Source organism: Mus musculus, chromosome 2 (assembly GCF_000001635.26).
Source record: "Mus musculus strain C57BL/6J chromosome 2, GRCm38.p6 C57BL/6J".
Lineage (NCBI taxonomy): Eukaryota > Metazoa > Chordata > Mammalia > Rodentia > Muridae > Mus > Mus musculus.
Genome location: NC_000068.7, coordinates 126,994,458 through 127,015,359, shown reverse-complemented (window position 1 = coordinate 127,015,359; position 20,902 = coordinate 126,994,458). Strand labels below are relative to the sequence as shown.

The following is a 20,902-nucleotide window of genomic DNA, read 5'->3' as shown; positions in this document are numbered from 1 at the left end:
ATCTTAGAAGAGTTCACATTTAATGTGGACTATAGACAGGAAGATGCCACGGAACACTCTGCTTTGGAAAAAGGCCACACTAAGGCAGGAGCTAGAAGACGAGGCTCTGTGGTGGAGGGGCGCTCAGTGCGTGGAAGGCTCTACTCTATTTTCTTCCCTCCTCCTTCGCCTGAGTCAGTCAATCCATGAAGACTGCTCATTCCTAGGAGATTGACATTACTATCGCTCTCACGGGATGAAGACCATGTTCCATCCCAACACTGCCCCAGCAACACCTTTGGGGATTTTCATACAACCTGAAACCATTGGAAACAGATTCATGGCTTAAAAGAATTTTTCCAAACACTCTAAAGGATTACTGCAGAAAAAAACAAAAAACTTAATACTTCTAACAGCACAACACTAGCAAGTTTAAAGACTTTTTTTTTATTTTTTTGGTTTTTCGAGACAGGGTTTCTCTGTGTAGCCCTGGCTGTCCTGGAACTCACTTTGTAGACCAGGCTGGCCTCGAACTCAGAAATCCGCCTGCCTCTGCCTCCCAAGTGCTGGGATTAAAGGCGTGCACCACCACGCCTGGCTGTAAGACTTCTTTTTAAAAAGCAAATTAACCAATTAATGAGTAGTCTTCTCTCAGCATGAAAGTAATGGGATTAGATAGGCTTCTTGAAGCAATCGTTACTAAAGTACAATTTACACACCAGGAACTGAGCTGTATGCACAGCTCGTGGGTTGGCAGGAGTGTGTGGCATTTCCCTCTCACACAATCAAGCCCTTCTGAAGTCTCCTTGACTCCAAAAGGATGCACAGGACGCACATGCAGAAAAGCTGACTTTACCTACAGGCTTTGTGTTGCCAAAGCACCAGCTTGGGAAATCTGGGCTGGAATGTAGCTCAGTGGAAGAGAAGCTGACTTAGCATACAGGGTCCACATTTAGTCCCCAAGACTACAAAAGATAAAGTGTGTAACGCAAAACTGTAAAAACATACTATATACCAGCCATCATTTTATATATGGTTAAAACCTTAAAAACGACAGTCAGGACAGAAGTCTTAAACATATACATACCCACTCTTTTTTCTAAGAGGTTTCCTTGTTGGGCCAACTTGATTGCATGTATATAACCAAAAGAAGCATCGTATCCAAGCATCTCACAGTATATAAGTCTCACCATACATTCCTTCATCGTTTTCTGAAAAGTGAAATACCAATCACTATGTAAACAAACAGAATGCTTTCGTTTTCTGTATGTCCCACGCGGTTAACAAGGGAGCCATCTACCCTGGTTATGAAGAACTAATGTAGCTATTTCAAAGCAATTGCCCAATACCAGAATATAGAAATAAAAGCTGCTTCTAACAATTACCAACACTATTTATGTCAAAAAACTAGTTCAAATATTTGATTGATAACGACAATATAAACTACCCAGCACGACTTCCAATTCTACGTGCACAGACAGGTTTGATTAGAGGTGATCCTCAGACAAAATGTCATCCACAATGGTCATATTTGGCATTTAAAATCAATTTGAATATTGTTTCATCAAATGAAAACAGATGGAAAAATTGCCATAAGTCAGTAATATATTTGTATCTGCAAGCCAGCGTATTCCTGTCTTCCCAGCACTCAGGAGCTGGGCCAGGGGCTGATGCAGAGGACTGTGTGAGCCCAGGATTGGAGACTAGTGTAAAGAACACATCGCAAACTAAACAGAGGCTTTTTCTTCAGCATTACCATATCACAGATATGTAATCGTCTGCTACGTAAGTACTCTTTTCTTCTTTTTAAATAACTCACAATATTGTGAACTGAGAGACAGAATTTCATGAACACAGCAGCCATTATATACTAAAATTCTTTGAGAGATACCATGAATATGTTTTATCAGAATGACATTTGCATTATCAATATTTATAGCAAAATTTTATTAGTGATAAACGTATAATATGTTTCAAAACAGAAAAGTTCAGACTATTTAATATCTAAGATTAAAATATGGCAGTGATAGTTCACATCCAGTTCTGTGTTCAATACTGGGAACAGAAAACAGAAAAAAAAAAAAAACACATATAATTGAATGTTCTATAAACAACTATCTGTAATCTCAGCATCAGGACGTAGAAACAGGAGGGTAAGTACAGGGTCATCTTCAGTTACATAGTAGCCAGTGACCAGTTTTACCCAACACCAGATTTATGCCTTATAGCAACAAAAATTGTATTCAATGATACTCATTATAGAAAATAAAAACCTAACAGTAAAAAGAGAAAAACTATTTTGGCTTAACATTTCTACTATCACAAAGCCCGCACAAAGACAGACAGACAGACAGACAGACATATATCACATACACATACAAAGACACAGACTAATGTCTTAAGTTTTATTCCCATGAATATTATGACTACAAAAAGAAATATTTACCTTCTCTTGGACTTTGTACATTCATGTTTATGACAAAGTTATTTATGCAAAATTATCACCCTGAATTCACTAGGGGGAGAAACATAATGACTTACACATAAAAGGACTCAATCGGCTGAGTGCAGTGGTGCGCACCTTTGATCCCAGCACTCCAGAGGCAGAGGCAGAGGCAGAGGCAGGTGGATCCCTGTGACTTCAAAACCCACCTGACCTACATAGCACGTTCTCAACCAGCCAGGGCTATACAACAAGACCCTGCCTCAAAAATAAATGAGTAAGAATAAATGGATACCATGTTTTTAAAACCACACACTAAACAGTTGATAAACAAATGTTAGTTGGAGTTGGTTAGCTAAAAGTGTCAGGTCAGCAAGATGGCTCAGTCAGTCAAAGGATATAGAACAAAGGCATCAGGCCACCAAGTCTGATGACACAATTCAATCCTACAGGTAGTGGAGAGAACAAACTCCCACACACATGCTATGGCACGCACACAGGAGTGCAGGCTTACACACATACATGCACCAAAAGGTTTAAAAGCTTAAAAGTTTTAAATAGAATAAATGTTAAATAGCCATACACATTGTACATTTGTGTTGAATTGTTACAATGTACCACATAAAGATATAGTTAGTATAAATTAAAAAACTACAAGAGGGGCTGGAGAGACGGCTCAGAGGTTAAGAGGACTGACTGCTCTTCCAGAGGTCCTGAGTTCAATTCCCAGCAACCACATGGTGGCTCACGACCATCTATAATGGGATCTGATGCCATCTTCTGGTTTGTGTCTGAAGACAGCTTCAGTGTACTCTTATAAATAAATAAATCTTTAAAAGGAAATAAAGAAAGAAAGGAAGAAAGGAAGAAAGAGAAGAGAAGAGAAGAGAAGAGAAGAGAAGAGAAGAGAAGAGAAGAGAAGAGAAGAGCCACAACAGAAACCTGGGTCCTAATCTGAAGACTTGCAAATAGCCTCACAGTGGCCAGCAGAGAGCAGCTGAGTGAATGCTGTTTGAAGAACCACACTATAAAAACCAGGCTTCAAATGCACATGTGTTGGACTCTGCACACGTACCAGTGTCGTGGTCGGAGCAGAAACAGTTGCCTTCAGACTACTCAGTTCCTGCTGGATTAATTTCTCTTCTTCCTGAAAAATACAATTAGAACAATTTCAATTATACTCATTCTTAAAGCTACATTCCCTGACCCACAGAACCCTCCCTGGAAAGAATAATTATTTCCATGTTAACCTAGTGATCCTCTTCATTTCACTCGCTTGGCTAGTGAAGACTGGCAAACATTTGTTTTTTAAAACTTCAAAATGAGGGGTTGGAGAGGTGGCTCAGCAGTTAAGAGCACTAGCTGTTCTTCCAAAGGATGAAGGCTCAATTCCCAGCACAACTGTCCCTTATTCCAGTTCCAGGGGATCTGACATCCTCACAGAGACATACATGTAGGAAGAAAACCAATGTACATAAAATAAAAAATAAATTAATTTAAAAACAAAAACTTCAAGATGGGCCCAGCAGTGGTGATGCTCACCTTTTTAATCCCAGTGCTTTGGCAGTAGAAGCAAGTGGGTCTCTGTGAGTTTCAGGCCAGCCAGGGCTACAGAGAAAAACCCTGGTGTTTTTTGTTTAAAAAAACCAAACAAACATAAATAACAACCAAAAAGGAAAAGATTCAAAATCGGGGTAGTGAGATGATGCCTCGGTGGATGGAGGCTCACCCTACCAAGCCTGATGACCACATGATCCCACCACACAGCCCTCACTAGCAGGTCTTTAGCCACTTAACTTCAGGGACTCGGTGTGTGATTTAAAGATCACATCGTATTAGCCAGTGGTTGGCCAGGCCCTAAATGTGATGGGGATGGTACACGTATAAATACGTGTAGGTTTTAACAACTCAGAACAGCTAGGCATGGTGGTATGCATCGTTAGTCCCAGCAGTCAGTCTGAAGGCAAAGGCAGGTGGATTTCTGTGAGTTCAAGGCCAGCCAGGTCTGTACAGGAAGCCCCAAGACAACCACGGCTACATGGTAAGACCTTGACTCAAAAAACAAAAACAAAGAGTCTAAGTGAAAAGAGAGTAAAAAAAAAAGTGTGGATCTGGGAAGATGAAGTTACATCTTCCCAGAAGCAAAAAGTGTTGATGGGATAAAATAAAAAGTGTTCATGGAACGCAGAAGACAGACAGACAGACAGACAGACAGACAGACAGACAGACAGACAGACACAGTCTTCCTGACCTCTACTCTTCCTCATCCTCCTCAGCCCATCTTCCCTCTCGCTGTCTACTGCACACACCAGTGTGGTCAACTCTGATGCTTGCCTGTGCTGGACCTCAGGAAGCACTTAGGGCCTGGCCAACCACTAACTAATACAATGTTATGTTCAAATCACACACTGAGTCGCTGACGTTAAGTGGCTAATTCCGAACTGCTGGTGGGGGCTGCAGAGATGCCACAGGTGAGAATACACAGAGCTCTTGCAAAGGACAGAATTTGGTTCCTCACACCCACTCTGGTGGCTCACAATTGCCTAAAAGTCTAGCTCCAAGGGATCACACACACTCTCCTGGACTCTGAGAGCATCTGCACTCATGTACACATGCCATAAACACACACACACACACAACTTTGAAACAAATCTAAAAACAAAACAAAACTTAGAAGTAATACATCTGGCAGTAATACCACATCTGGCTGTCTGTGCAGTTTCAAACTAAGCCAAAAAAACTATATTCTCTAAATTTTTCAGAGCGGTGGCAGAGGCAGATGGCTCAATGTGTAAAAAGCACAAAGCCGGGTGTGGTGAGGTGGACCTGTGATCCCTGCACTCCTATGGTGAGACAGAACACTCGAAGCTCCCTAGCCAGCCTGCCTGAATATACAACACAGAAACAAGCGTCAAGAGAGATCTCACCTACTAGGTGGAAGGTAAGGACTAAGACCCAAAGCTGTTCTCGGAAGCCTATACATGTGCCGTGGGTCCGTGCATCCTCACATACCAGCACATACACATTCTCTCAGTACATACATGTACACACAAAATACTTACTTGCCCTCTCATACAAATTAGCAACAGAAAAGCACGAAGAGATGTTAAGTACACGAATAATGATTAAGGGATGTTCAGCAAGCCCTGCCACACACCAGCTTCCAGTGAGAACACAAGCCCGTTTTAAACCTTTAAAGGCATCTTGTTTCTCTTCTCCATGCTGCAGGCATTTACACTGCACTGTAGTTACTTATTTATGTTAAGTCTAAAATGGACAGAAAATAGACAGAAAAGTGTTTTGCTATTTTCATTACTTAACATATAGTTGTGCTTGATAAATACTTGCTGAAGAAAGTATGACACAATATTATGTTTTTAAGACAAACACTCCTTGAGGCTTTGAGTCAGTACCATACAAAGTACGTGGGAACTTAATAACTTCTATAGTAACTACTAGTTTTCAAAGCGCGTCTTTGCCCAACCCGTTGGTCTAGACTAAACCTCAAGCTCTGCAAAGATTAACAGCCCTGTCAGGGGTGGGAATGAGGGTTGTCTGTCCGAGTACGTGATGCTTCCAAATAGAAAAATTAAAACTCAAGAGGGAGCCGGGCAGTGGTGGCACAAGCCTTTAATCCCAGCACTTGGAAGGCAGAGGCAGGCGGATTTCTGAGTTCGAGGCCAGCCTGGTCTACAGAGTGAGTTCCAGGACAGCCCGGGCTACACAGAGAAATCCTGTCTCGAAAAATCAAAACAAAACAAAAATCTCAACAGGGAGGAGAAACTTGGTAGGAGCCTATAGCTCAGGCTTTAGGTCATACTGGCTTTTTTCACTCGATTGACAGCTCATGTAATCCTCAAAGCACCCCATGAGAAAACACACGGAGGGTCTTCGGGCCTCCAAATCAGAAAGCCGGCCTCCTGAGGTCGGTCGGTACAGGCAACTTGAGGCGGACGCCCGGCTGCGTCCATCCAGCGGACCGATGTCTCCGGCCCCGCCGCCCCACCCCATCCCGCCCAGCCAACCCCGCCGCATACGTGCTTGGATGAGAGTGCAGTGACGCCACGGATGAGGCCGCCCAGCCTGGAGAAGAAGGGTGCTCTGGAGGCCGCAGGTCCTCCCAGCTGGTTCTGCAGGAAGAGCCCCGGCAGTGCGGTCAGCGTCCTCTCCACCATGTCGCTCATCGCTGCCTCCCTACGAGGCTACTTCGCGCTGACTCTCCCGGCCTCCGTAGTCACTTCCGGCGTTTTGAATAAGAAATCTTTATTCGCGCCGGAGCAGGACGAGCAGGATGAAGTTCCGGGAAACACCGCCTGGGGGCGCACGAGTCTAGGAGGAGAGAGGAGTTCTCTGGAGACATGAAGTTCATGATCATTCTATTAGCGGTGAAATGTGTGTGCATGATCTTGTATTTTCTCGAACTTCCCAAGGTTAATGAATTCGTGCCATTCCCCTGTCCCAGCCTCCAAGTGCTGGGATTACAAACCTGACCTACCATCTTTATAGTGTTCTTAACACCTGTAGGAGCTCTTATCTCTGAAACTTTGTCTGTGATAAGTGAAATTTTTTTCTTAAATCTTGAAGTTGTTCTTGTACCTACACCTCAACAAAAGAAAAAGTTTGCCTGACAGAATAGTTATGCAAAGATAAAGTTTAGGGCTGGTGAGATGGCTCAGTGGGTAAGAGCACTGTCTGCTCTTCCAAAGGTCCTGAGTTCAAATTCCAGCAACCACACGGTGGCTCACAACCATCCATAATGAGATCTGACGCCCTCTTCTGTTGCGTGTCTGAAGACAGCAACAGGGTACTTATTTATAATAATAAATAAATCTTTTTTTAAAAAAGTTTAATTTATTGAAAAATCTCAATATTTAAATTATTTAAAACAGATTTTCTTTAGAATTTAATATTTTATGCCTACGTAAAGTTTTGTTTACTGTGTGTGTGTGTATGTGTGTGTGTGTTTTTTTAACTTTAGGCCCTTTCACTAGTTTAAATTAGAAAACTTACTTTCCAGCCATGTAGTGGTTGTTGCCTGAAATCCCAGCCCTTGAGACTGGAAGGAGGAGCAAGAAAATTCAAGGGCATCACCGGCTCCATATCAAGTTCAAAACAAACCTGAGTTATATGAAACCCTGTCTTAACTTTCCCCATCCCCCAATTTTTTTCTTCCACCTAAAAAATATGCTGGGGAAAGCTGATACATTTCTGACTCGGGTGAAAGGAACGCGGCTACACTGCCAAAAAGTAAAGTGAAACTTTCCTTCCCCTGGCCTGGGTGATGTTCACTATCCCCCTTAGTCCGTCTTATCCAATAGAGCTTTTTCAAATTGTGCTGTGGTGCCAGTAAAACAGGGTCATTGTTTGGACCAAAGTTTAAAGGAAGAAAAATTACACATTTGAAACAGAGACATGGTAGGCTATATAAAAAGCAAAACTCTGTTGTTCCTGCTTTTCAAGCAGCACTAAAACTTCTTTTTTTTATTTATTTTTTTTTCTATTTTTTATTAGGTATTTAGCTCATTTACATTTCCAATGCTATACCAAAAGTCCCCCATATCCACCCACCCCCGCACTAAAACTTCTTACACAGCTTTCATTAGCATACTGAATTGGCTAGAAAATTATGCAACAGCTTAAAAGGCTCAAAAATGCCAAACCTGTAGGTCGTGGCCATAGAACAGCTTTAGAAACCACAAGGAGGTGGTCAGTGACCTGAGAGGGAGCCAATAGGCAAGGTGATTCCTTGGTACTGCGGAAGCGGGGTCTAGACAGCTTAAAAGAATTCAATTTAGAGCTGTATGAGGTGGCATACACTTTAATCCCAGCACTCAAAAGGCAGAAGCAGGTGGATCTCTGAGTTCTAAGCCAGCCAGGGCTATACAGAGAAACGCTGTCTCCAAACGTCAAAAGCCAAAAATAAATAAATAAATAATTCGGCCTAGGACTTCAGCCAGGCATAGTGGCACAAACAGGCCTTTAATCACAGTGCTGGGAGGCAGAAGCAGGTGGATCTCTGTGAGTTCGAGGGCATCTAGGTCTACATAGTCAGTTAAGAGCCGCCCAAGGCTGTCTGGAGATTTTGTCCCAAAACAAAACAAAAACCACTACAAAAAGTTCCATTGTTATACACAAGTGGGCGCCAGCGGAACGGCCATTGGCCCTAACTCAGACTTCCCAGCTCTTGGCTCTATAACTCATGTACATTGAATTTCAGGTCCAGGTTCTTTAACAACAAAGAAAAAAAAACCAAAACAACAACAACAAAACAGAAATCTCAAAGTCCCTTTTGTTTTACTTTTCTTTCTTGAGAGGAGGAAATTTACTTGGAGGAATATCAGCTTGCTCTGAAATCTGAAAGTGTATTGGGGAGAGCCAAATTGGGCTCTCCAGGGGAGAGGCAGCGGCTGCAGCCAAAAGAAATGGCTTTTAGGCATTAGATGGCTCAGAGTTAGGAGCAGGTGCAGCTGTGGCAGAGGACCGGGGTTCAATTCTCAGCAAAGGCAACTCACACCACCTGTAACTTCAGTTTTAGGGGATTCAACAACCTCTTCTGTCTCTGAAGACATCTGCACACCTGGGGTGAACATGCATACACATAGGCACACACATAAAAACATAAAAATAAAATAAATAAATCGTGTACAGAGAAGAAAGGGAGAGCTGAAAGAAGTGGTTCCATTTGCCTGCCCCAGGGTGAGACACGCTGTTCATCTCCTCTCCCGCTGTGAGCAAGTCACACGTCACACAGAACTTTGCCTGTATTTTGTTTTCTCTGCTTTGACTCCTAACCTGGAGGCTGTGTCCACAGTGTTCCCCACTCCCCCGTGCAACCCGAATCAGCCTGGCATTCGCTGGAAGAGTTCTGTGTTCACTGGATAAATCCCTCTACAGCAGATTCTTTGTGGTGAAAATCTCTATTTAGCTATAAGTCTTCCGTGTCTCAGCTTATATTGTCTAAGTAGTTTAAACCACGGTCTGTGAGACGAAACGATGTTCTGTTCCACGCTGCGTATTTAGACAGTCCAGTTGAACTACCTGTAAAGAGATTTAATCTACAATTGTTTTTGCTTTTCCCCAAGCAGCTTAAGAAAGAAACAGAATTAAAAAAAAAAAAAAAAAAAAAGAAGAAACAAAACAACAACCAAAAAACCTAGGGCACTCTATGCTCTTTGAGCATCTTCCTATGCGCACCCATCTTAGCAGCTCAGCGCCCAGGATGTCTTTGTAAGGACTTTTCCTAACCATCTACAAGATCCAGGATGAGGAAAAGAAAAAAGCTCCATTTAGAATGCCCAGTGCGGAGTGGGACAGAAAGAGGCCAGGGCTCAGCCGGGAATCAAGCTAAGCTAACAGGAGTAAAGTAACCCTGGAAGTTCTGTTCCACCGGAGGGGATCTGGAGGCTGTGCTGACTAACGAGAATCAGGGCTTTAAAAACTGCTTGGCCTCGGGCTGGGGAGATGACTCCGTGGGTTAAAGGCACTCCCCAGAACCCACATGGTGGAAGGGGAGGACTCCCACAAGCTGTCCTCAGACTCCCACATGGGTAAGAAAGCACACACACACACACACACACACACACACACACAAACACACAAACTGAAGTAACCCTGATACAAAATTTAAAATCAGTAACTCACAAATTATTCCATCAGGAAACAAAATCGCTGCAAGCCCTGGACGAAAGGTTACACTCCTCAGAAAAGGAAAAAACAAAACAAAACAAAACAAACAAACAAACAAAAAACCCCAAAAGAAGCGCCTCTTCCAGAAAAGAATGCAGAGGCATCTGCAAGATCCTGAGAGGCAAGGAGCCTGGAGCAGGGAGGGTAGAACTGGGGAAGACAGAGAAACTTCCAGAAACTTCCAGGATCTCTCATGTTGAAAGTATGAAGTGATAAAAGCCCCAAACTAGGACCAGAAAACTTGGGGTGAAGTCATCACTCTTACAAAATGTTTGACCTTTACCGATCTGAGTCTGAGTAAATGAATTAAACCTTATTTCGACTCTTTAGGGTTACTCTGAGAATCATATAATGAAATATATGTATGCTTTGGTACTAAACTTTAAGATTTAAATAAAAGCATAGAATGAAAAAAAAAAAAAGGTGAGATTTTTCTTCTTTTTCAGTTATAATAAACACCCAGAAAAAGTTTAAAGGAGAAAGTTATTCTGGCTCACAGTTCCAGACACATGTAGCTCGTGGTGGGAAAGCCGTGGCAGCGGGCAGCGAAGGCATGGCGGCGAGAGCAATGAGGCTGGGTGGTCACATTGCATCCACATCCAGGAAGCAGAGCCTGAACCCGATTGAGACTTGGCTAGGAAGCCTCAAGTCCCCTCGCAGTCACCTGCTTCCTACAGCATGGCTGCCGACCACGCGGTTCAAAACTGCAAGCCTGGGCTCCATGAAACGGGCACACATTTCCTGTTCAAACCAGACCAGAAGAGGCTGGGTATCTGGAGGTGGGAATGTTGAGCACTTTTGAATCCAGCTCTACCCAACAGAGGCTGAATCGCCTTTGGGTTGTAGGTTCAATTAATCAGTAAGGAGGAAGGCTGGTTAGGTTCTCATGGTTGTCCCCTCTGCTGGATCTCCGCACACCAGCCTCATCTCTCTAGAGTAAACCCCTTGTGTCTAATCACCTTCTCATTGGTCTTCTGCGCAGCCGGGTGATCTTGGTCATCCAGCGGATCTGTGGTAGGTGCAGACACTCCAGTCTCCCGTGTGACCTCATGAAGTAGTCACGTGGGGAAGGCTCAGGCTTCAGCCTGCTCTAAGGAGCTACTCCTTTTCCTCTACTCCTAGTAACTGATTCCAGAATACCATCCAACCTCTCCTTCCCCCAAAAGCCCTGAATTTTTGGAGATTAAATAGCACATTACTTAATGATAAATAGGCCAGAGATAATTTCCTAGAAGCAAATGAAAATGAAAATATAACACAATGAACCCCCTGGGATGCATTAAAGGGAGTTTTAAGGAGGAAGTTTATAGCTCTAAGTACCTACTTCAAAAAATCAGAAAGAAGGCAGGCATTGTGAAGCATGCTTTTAATCCCAGCACTTGGGAGGCAGAAGCAGGGGCAGGGGCATTTTTTGGGGGGTTCAGGGTCAGTCTGGTCTATGCAGTAAGCTCTAGGATAGCAAGGGCTATGTAGGGAGATCCTGTCTCAAAAGTAACTACACACACACACACACACACACACTCACTCAGAAAGAACACAAATTAGTGATTAATGATTGTTCTAGCCAGGTTTCTGTTGCTGTGATAAAGACCATGTCCAAAAGCAACTCGAGAGGAAAGAGTTTATTTCAGTTTATACTTTGAGGTAATAGTCCCTCCCGGAGGGAAGTCAGGGCAGGAATTTAAGGCAGGAACCTAGAGGCAGGACCTGAAGCAGAGACAATGAAGGAGTGCTGCTTGTTGGCTTGCCTCTTGTGGCGTCCTCAGCCTGCTTTCTTATACAACCCAGGACCATCTTCCACAGTTGGCACTGCCCGCAGTGAGCTGGGCCCTCCCACATCAATCACTAATCAGGAAACTGTCCCATAGGCTTGTCAACGGGCCTATCTGATGAGGGCATTTCCTCAATTGAGATTCCTTCTGCTAAATGACACTGGCATGTGTCAAGCTGACAAACAAAAAAATTACAGCACAAAGAATATGACTGAAAAAAATTGGGGAAAAAAAAAAACAGGAATAAACCACAACCAAATCCAGAAACAACAATAATAGAAATAGCAAAAATAGAAATAACAATCAGAGCAGATAATGAACTGTAACAAAGAAAATTATACAAATAATCAACGAATCTGAGAACAGATTCTTTGCAAAGATAAACAATATTGACAGAGCCTTAGCACAGTTAAAAGGGGGTGAGGACACAACGGAGCAGAATTGGAGATCAACGGGGAAACAACAGACATGGAAGAAATGCACAACACTGGAAGGGAATACTTTAAAACCTGTACTCCATTAAATTAGAAAACCTAAGAGAAATGGATTAATATCCAGCTTCATCTAAGCCACGAAGGCTGTCCACAACCCAGACGGACCCACAATGAACAAAGAGCTTGAAGCATTGATAGAAATCCTTCTGGTTTCCCAGATGGCCTCACAGGAGAATCCTACCAGATCTTCAACGACAAACTAAAACAAGTACTTCTTAAAGTATCTTTATTTGTTGGTTGGTTGTTTTTTTGTTTGGTTTTGGTTTTGGTTTTGGTTTTTGATTTATTTGTTTGTTTGAGACAGGGTTTCTCTGTGTATCCTTGGCTGTCCTGGAACTCACTCTGAAGACCAGGCTGACCTCAAACTCAGAGATCCATCTTTTTCTGCCTCCCAAGGGCTGGGACTAAAGGCCTGAACCACCATCGCTCAGTAAAATTATTTTTAAAAGGAAAGAAATGGAAGGAGCGCATTCAAGCGCCTTCTGTGAAGCCACTATTACTTTAATACCCAAACCACACAAAGACACACAGCAAAAAGAAAACCACAGGCCAGTATCTGATGAACAGACACAAATTTTTTTCTATAAAATACTTACAAACCAAATATAGACATATATCAAAAAGATCACCGGGGCTGGTGAGATGGCTCAGTGGGTAAGAGCACCCGACTGCTCTTCCGAAGGTCCAGAGTTCAAATCCCAGCAACCACATGGTGGCTCACAACCATCCGTAAAGAGATCTGACTCCCTCTTCTGGAGTGTCTGAAGACAGCTACAGTGTACTTACATATAATCAATAAATAAATCTTAAAAAAAAAAAAAAAAATTAAAAAAAAAATTAAAAAGATCACCAACCACAATCAAGTGGGTTTTTTATCACACATGCAGGGATGTTCAACATATATAAGTCAATAAATATAATAAATTATATAAAAGGGCTTAAAGGCAAAAAATTATATACAATTATCTTAATAGATACAGAAAAGTCTCTTGGCAAAATCCAACATGTCTTCAAGATAAAAGTCCTGGAGGGGACAAACACCAATAAAGGCTATCCATGTCAAACCCACAGCCAACACCACCATAAATGGAAAAAAACTCAAAATAATCTCATTAAAACTGGGAATGACTGCTCCACCCCCGGCAATGGGCAAAGAGACCTTGTTGGTAGTTGTTCTTATGTTAGTCGGGGGCCGAGTGGATGACAGTCCTTTGTTCATCCTGGCTTGGTGTCCAAAGCTGTCTCATGCTTAGGACTCAAATCAAATCAAATTCAGGCAGCTGCAGCCAGGAAGGAGGAAGATGGACATGCCACCCACACATCTGCCTCCAGCCCACAGCGTAGGTGGGCCATGGACACGTGATTGCTCCCGCTCCTCACAGCACAGAGGGAGGATGTCACCCAGCCACCCATGCCATGTGGCCAGCCTGCAGCGGATGAGCTGGCCCTGTCACCAGCACTCTGGGTCCTGCATCTCCTCTGGTCAAGCACAGTAGAGCTGGCCCTGCTGTGGGGAGCACAGGTGAGCTGGCCCCCAGGGGGAAAACAGGAGGAGAGTTGGTCTACAGAGTGAGTTCCAGGACAGCCAGGGCTACACAGAGAAACCCTATCTCGAAAAACCAGAGAGGGAGAGGGAGGGGGGAGGGGGAGGGGAGGGGAAGGGGGAGGGGAGGGAGAAAGAGAAGGGGGAGAGGGAGAGGGAGAAGGGGGAGGGGGAGGGGAGAGGGAGGGGAGAGAGGGAGAGGGAGCAGGTGAGCTGGCCCCGTCTCTCCAGAGCTGTAACACTCAGGTGGCAGGGGGTGGGGGTGAGGGTGAGGGGGCTTGCACCTCATCTAAGCAGCATAGTAGGGCTGGCCCTGGTCAAGTGGCCATGGGTGAGCCAGTCCCCCCTCCCGGGATGAGAGCACAGGAGAGCTGGCTCTGCCAGTGGTCTGCTATGAGGTGGCAATGGGGATGGGGGTGATGTTCCCCCCGCCCCCTGCCCCAACATGCACACCTATGACAGTCAGAAGAACTGTCCCTGGGTGAGCTGGCTTTGTCCCTCATCAGCTGCAGCACTAGGGAGAGTGGGCCCTGCACCTCATCAGGGAAACACAATAGAGGTGACCCTGGTGGAAGGGCCAGCCCCTGAGGGGAGAGCAGGGATGGTGTTCTCCCTCTCACCCTCTGCAGCACCTGCAGTAGCTGGGAGAACTAGCCCTGCCCCACTACAGCCCCTGCCTGTAGCATTGAGGAGAGCTGGCCCTGATGGCAAAGGCTGGGTGAGCCAGCCCCGAGCGTGTGAGAGCAGCAGAGCTGGCCCAGCCCCTCACAGGCTGCAGCCCTTGGGAGAGTAGTGGTACTGGAACCTTGACTGGGAAGCAAAGTGGAGCCTATCCTGGAGGCAGGGGTGCGAGTGAGTCATCCAAGGGCATGAGAGCAGGAGAGCTGACCTTGCCTCCTCCCAGCGGCAGCACAGCAGCACTGGATGCAACTCAGAGCAGTGCTGGAGAGCTCACCCTAGTGATGCACATAAAGGAGAGCCTGTGGGCTGAATAGCTCAGCTACCACCCGGGCCCAGATTTGGCCTCTGAGTTGGCCCACCCCAAAATCTATATCATCTGTGAATGGTTGAGATGTGTGAAAGGGCCGGTCCTGCTGTTCCAAAGCTTCGGGATCTCCATGACACAGGGCAACAACAGGACAACCCAGAGGAGTTCCTATGAGGATCCAATAGTGATGATGTTGTAGAAGCCAAAGATCTCAAACCAGCCGGTGATAACTCATTACAATGAACATTTGCAAGTGAAAATGTGTGGATAGAGAGATACACTATGGGACCCACTGTGACACACTACAGCTCCCATGGTAAGACATTTTCTATGTTTTGTTTTTGTTCGTTTGTGTGTGTGTGTTTTATTTTGGGGGGAGGTTGTAAGGGCAAAGAGCATATATGAGGGGACAGGGAGATGAGCAGCCCTGGGGTGCATAATATGAAACTCACAAAGAATAAATTCCCTCAAAAAGAGAGACATTCCATAAGTTCTGTGACTCTAAAGAGCCCTGACTAATACAAAGTTAAAATTAAAGTCATTGCTCCCTAATACTGTAAGACCCCAACTCAATGTGTTTCTTAGACCCCTAGAAACGAAGCCCAGCATGGAGTTCTTTGTTCTTTTGCCTTCAGCATGAGAGATGAGCTGTAATTCACCATCCCCATTTTTACGATGTTTACTCAGCTTCCCCATTCTTTGTGGTCTTATCCTCCCCTCACTTTGCAGTTTATTCTTTAAAAACCCTCAACTGCAACTGCTGGGGGGGTCGATCCCCTCTGCCCCTGTGCGGGTTACGAGCTCGGCCTCAGAATGCTGATTTCCAAATAAACCTCATGCGATATTGCATCAAGAACAATTTCTCTCAAGTTATTGGGGCATCGGCTCATCCTGGGACTTGAGCGAGGATCTCCCCGAAACGGGGGTCTTTCAATACCTTCTGCCATTTAAAATAGATTTGCATTTTAATTTAAAACTTTAAATTACATTTTAATTGTATGGCTCAGCGGGTAAGAGCACTGACTGCTCTTCCAAAGGTCCTGAGTTCAAATCTCAGCAACCACATGGTGGCTCACAACCATCTGTAATGAGATCTGATGCCCTCTTGTGGTGCGTCTGAAGACAGCTACAGTGTACTTACATATAATCAATCAATCAATCAATCAATCTTATAAAAACCCTTTATCATTGAATATAAATCATACATACTATTAAACACCTTGCCATGCAGCGGTGCTGTACGTGGGTGCTGTGAATTGAACCTGGATCCTCTGGAAGAACAAACTGTACTCTGAATCACTGAGTCATCTCTTGAGCCCTAAGGTAACATTTTTAAAAGTTGAGATGTTCTGTAAGTCTTTCTTGTTAAATACACAATTTAACATTCAGGGCATATATAAATGCTCACTAGGGGCTGGTGAGGTGGCTCAGTGGGTAAGAGCACCCGACTGCTCTTCCAAAGGTCCGGAGTTCAAATCCCAGCAACCACATGGTGGCTCACAACCATCCGTAACGAGATCTGACGCCCTCTTCTGGTGTGTCTGAAGACAGCTACAGTGTACTTACATATAATAAATAAATAAATCTAAAAAAAAAAAAAATAAATGCTCACTAAAGTCTGATTCAGCTTTCTGAAGGCATGTTATGTGAGTGAGCAAACACATTTATTTATTTAAATGGAGTTACTGTACCCGAGGTGATGATGCTCCCCGCAAAAGGCTCAGTACCAGGTATGGGAAACTCCCCTTGATTTACTGTCAGAAGAATACAAGAATTCCAACAACACGCCCACCAACCTCCCACAAAAACCAAAAACCAATATGGATCATTGCCACTGCCCTCGGTTGACTTCCAGAACTTGAAGGCAAGACCTTATTGCTGAAGACACCACACACTTCAGACACAGACTTGGAGAAATTGAACTGGAACTGAGATGGGCGCCTCCTGCAGAGGACTAGCTCCGACACATGCAGGTGCTAAACAAGCTGCCCAGTGAGAGGAGCAATCTATAGGCCTATCCAGCTGTGAAACCCAAGGACCATAGGCATAACAAAGCAAGATAGCTCGCATGGTCAATAGTCGCTTTTATCTTGTAACCATGGCTGTCTAATTGGATTGTTCCAGGACATCCAGGGTTTCTCAATGGGCAGAAATCCACTTTTGGTACTGTAATCCTAGCCAACTGGTTACCCGTGGCCAGAGAGCTCATAGACCCGAGTGGAGACCCTAATCCTGCCTTTTTCCTAAACCGATGTAATTTCTAACTTTATCCTAAACTCTTCCTTGAACCTTGAAGATAAGAGTTGCTCTCACACCCCATCAAAGAAGCTTTCTTATGTAACAGATGGAGACTATTACAGAGACCCACCCTGGTCAAAACGCAGAGATTACAGATCTGTGGGGTGTCCAACCCCAACTGACACGTATTCAAAACAAGCCCTACGCCCAAGGCTCAAGGAAAATCATAGAAGGGGCAGAAAGACTATAAGACTCATGGTCCAGGACACTTGTTACTAGATAGTATCCCCTAAGCATGACAGGGCAAATGCACCCACTAATGATTGTGTGAAGACTGGCTAAAGACAACATCAGCTGACATGCCAATGTGGACACAGGATGTTCCATATGGACCCACGCCTAGAAGAGCTACAATGACCAATAGTTGCTGAAAGAGAGAATGACTTTCCTCCAGGAGAGCCAGCCCTGCATAGGATGTGCAATCCCAAGTGGTCAACTCGAGATAATTGTACATATAAGCAATGCTGAATGCCCTCAGAGGATGCATACACATATGTATTTATATATGTATATGTAAAAATAATAAAGACAAGGCCATGCATTGGGAGGGATAGACACTGGAGCAGTTTGACGGATGAGGAAAGGCAAGGAGTGGATAGAGACTCAATGCTCATGTGCAAAGCTCTCAAAAAGTTATAAAAGGAATTTAAAATAATGAAGAAAAAAGAGGTGTCTCTGTTGGAGGCTATGTACAAGAAGAAGGTATTCCAAATCTAGCTTTTGAGGTAGTATCAATGACCCACAAGAATACAGTGTTACAAAGCCTGTTGTTAAGTTGATCTTAAGATACTCTCTCAGGGAAGAGGGACACAAGAAGACAATGTTATAAAGTGGCCTTTGGTAGGAGGAGTGCTTAGGAGACAGGCTTACAGATGGCAGTATTAAGGTAGTCTCTGATGCCGGGCGTGTTGGCGCACACCTTTAATCCCAGCACTCGGGAGGCAGAGGCAGGCGGATTTCTGAGTTTGAGGCCAGCATGGTCTACAAAGTGAGTTCCAGGACAGCCAGGTCTATACAGAGAAACCCTGTCTCGAAAAACAAAACAACAAACAAACAAACAAGGTGGTCTCTGTTGTGGTGAATAATGCCAACCTAACTCCTTTCATTGCAGATCCAACAAGCTTCCTCAATAGCTGGAGGGTAGCTGCAGTTCTCTCTGCTGTCACTAGATGACCGTCTATACTCAGAGGAGAAAGAAAAGAAAGCCAACTGGATCCCAAGGCCAGGATCATTCCAAAGAGGAAGTAAACCAAAATAGACCGTTTGTAAGTGCGGTACTCAATAATAAACAGTAGGAAGGCCTTGTTTTTCTACAGAATATGTGGGGCTTGCCTTCAAAGACTCTGTCTCTGGATAAGTTAATGACTATTATCTTCTATCCTCTATTTTGTGGCTTCTTTCTTTTTTATTTTGGCGTTTGTTGTTAGTTCCTGTTTTGTTTGAATCAGACTCTCACTGGCTTTCCTAGAACTCACAGTGTAGACCAGGCTGGCCTCAAATCCATGGCTTTATCCTCCTGCCTCTACCTCCTCTTAGGTGCTAGGACTAGATTTCAGGCACCCCAATCCTGGCTATGATTTGTTGATCCTATTCTCTCCTATTGCCTTCTCTCTCTCAGACTAAAATTCACAGGAGAAGCACAAAGCAATTTTTTGATAAGTCAATACTTGAAATACCTTTCTCCAGATAGAATTTCTTTAAAAAATTTTTTTACTTATTATTATAAATAAGTACACTGTTGCTGTCTTCAGACACACTAGAAGAGGGTGTCAAATCTCATTACGGGTAGTTGTGAGCCACCATGTGATTGCTGGAATTTGAACTCAGGACCTTCAGAAGAGCAGTCAGTGCTCTTGCCCAGTGAGCCATCCACTAGCCCCAGATAGAGTTTCTTATGCTCTCACGCATACTTCCGTAACATTTGGAAATACCTAGATTAGATCAGATCAAGATCCACACAGCTACAAATCCTCTTGGTAACTTATGCTGACTCTCTAGTATTGGTACATTGGTAGTATGTGTGTCTGTGGAAATTTCTTGTAAGAGTGTATTAGATTTTTTTTTTTTTTTTTTTTTTGGTTTTTCGAGACAGGGTTTCTCTTTATATCTCTGGCTGTCCTGGAGCTCACTTTGTAGACCAGGCTGGCCTCGAACTCAGAAATCCGTCTGCCTCTGCCTCCCGAGTGCTGGGATTAAAGGCGTGTGCCACCATGCCTGGCTGTATTAGAATTTTTAAATGACCTTTAAAACATTACTGATGAAACGCAGCTACCTTAGTATAACCCCCACTCTGCATCTTCCCTTCCTTTGCCTGTCCATGAGTTTTGGTAAAGTCTCCTTAGGTCTATTTCCAAATCTGTAATGTTACTGGTCTATTACACAGAGATTACTCACTTCGTATGGAAATTGAGAGCTGCAGAAAGAATAGCTTGTGAGGAATTATCAAAGTTTGGAACTGACTTCCAGTGGGAAGTGCATGAGCATACCTTTTTTTTTTTTTTTTTTTTTTTGCCTTTTATCTGTGTATATGTCTGCCATGCTCACATGTGCTCTATCGTGAGAGAATCCAGACATTGCATCTTTTCCTCTTTGGATTTTGTCTTTATACGACAGTTGCTTTATACGACACCTGACTGGCCCAGCAGCTTCCAAGGATTCTCTGGTCTCTGCTTCCCATCTCCTCATAAGAGTGCTGGGATTTCAGACACGCGCTACCATCATGTCTGGCTCACATGGGCATTGGGGATTGAAATCTGGTCCTCACACTTGGGTGATGGGCACTTTACCCACTGAGGCATTTTTCTAGTCCTACACGATTTATTACACTCGCCAGGGTTTACTTACAAGTTTTGTTGCTACTGTTAGGACTCTTCACACATTAGTAACAAGTAATGAGAGAAAGAATTTTTATATTGACCCAGAAATTCTGGAAGCTATCTAGGCAGAAATCAATGTGGGCTCTTGAAAGCAGCTGGAGTGGCAAAAAAAAAAAAAAAAAAAAAAAAAATCAGCCAGTGTGATGTGGCTTTTCAATTACCTTAGCTATAAAGTGTGGCTATTAACTGAATAGTTAATTGGCTCCACCCGAAATGGAACCATAAAAGCATTTGGTCCCACAGGCTAAAGAACATGTTGTACCTGTTGAAAACTGTTAAAAGGCACCTTTAAAAGTCTGGCCATAACTGAGCAATGACTAAATGTAACCTTATTAGGCCAGACATTTTAGATGGTAGCAATGGTGACTACCTACACAGAACTGTGCCCAGACAGCCAAGTCTAAATCCTACCTCTGCCATTTACAGTCTGTACAACTCTAATTACATATTTTACATTCACGAGCCTTTCTATCTCCATCTCTATAATGAGCTCAACAGTAACTATCCTTCTGACCTGTAGGATCTGAATAATTAAGTTAGATCACACACAGAAAAGAACTTTGAAGACGCGACACAACACAAATATTAGTTACAGCGCCTAAGCCAGGCAGTCATATTTTACAGCTGGTGAAGCTGACTGACTTGGCTAAGGACCAGTTGTGGCTGAGTTAGGTTGAGGACAGATCTCCATGGCTTCTTTCCAGAACATCAATCCGTACTTCTTTGACAGGTAATATAAACTAAGTCTCTGCCCATGTCTCATTTACATACAATTTATTACCCAGCCATAAAAAGTCATTAAAATTTAACTTTAAGTTTGTTA

At 43.8% G+C, this 20,902-nt stretch overlaps 1 protein-coding gene across 12 annotated transcripts in view; it reads right to left on the bottom strand.

Annotated features, from left to right (window-relative positions):
• The window catches only part of Ap4e1 (adaptor-related protein complex AP-4, epsilon 1), a 61,136-nt gene extending 54,455 nt beyond the window's left edge, over positions 1-6,681 (bottom strand). For 3 of the 12 annotated variants that reach the window (XR_001780227.1, XR_001780230.1, XM_006498553.2), the window contains exons 1-3: positions 6,460-6,681; positions 3,498-3,569; positions 1,067-1,190 (exon numbers count right to left, since the gene is read on the bottom strand). Coding sequence is in view for 7 of the 12 variants with exons in the window: in XM_006498553.2 (XP_006498616.1) it covers positions 1,067-1,190; positions 3,498-3,569; positions 6,460-6,606 (343 nt within the window). In the remaining 5 variants the exon portion in view is untranslated. Of the gene's footprint in view, positions 1-1,066; positions 1,191-3,497; positions 3,570-3,672; positions 3,859-6,459 lie in introns of those variants that run through there. The other 9 variants (XM_030246493.1, XM_006498550.3, XM_030246497.1 and 6 more) reach the window with 6 other exon arrangements.
• Between the last annotated feature and the right edge of the window lie 14,221 nt (positions 6,682-20,902).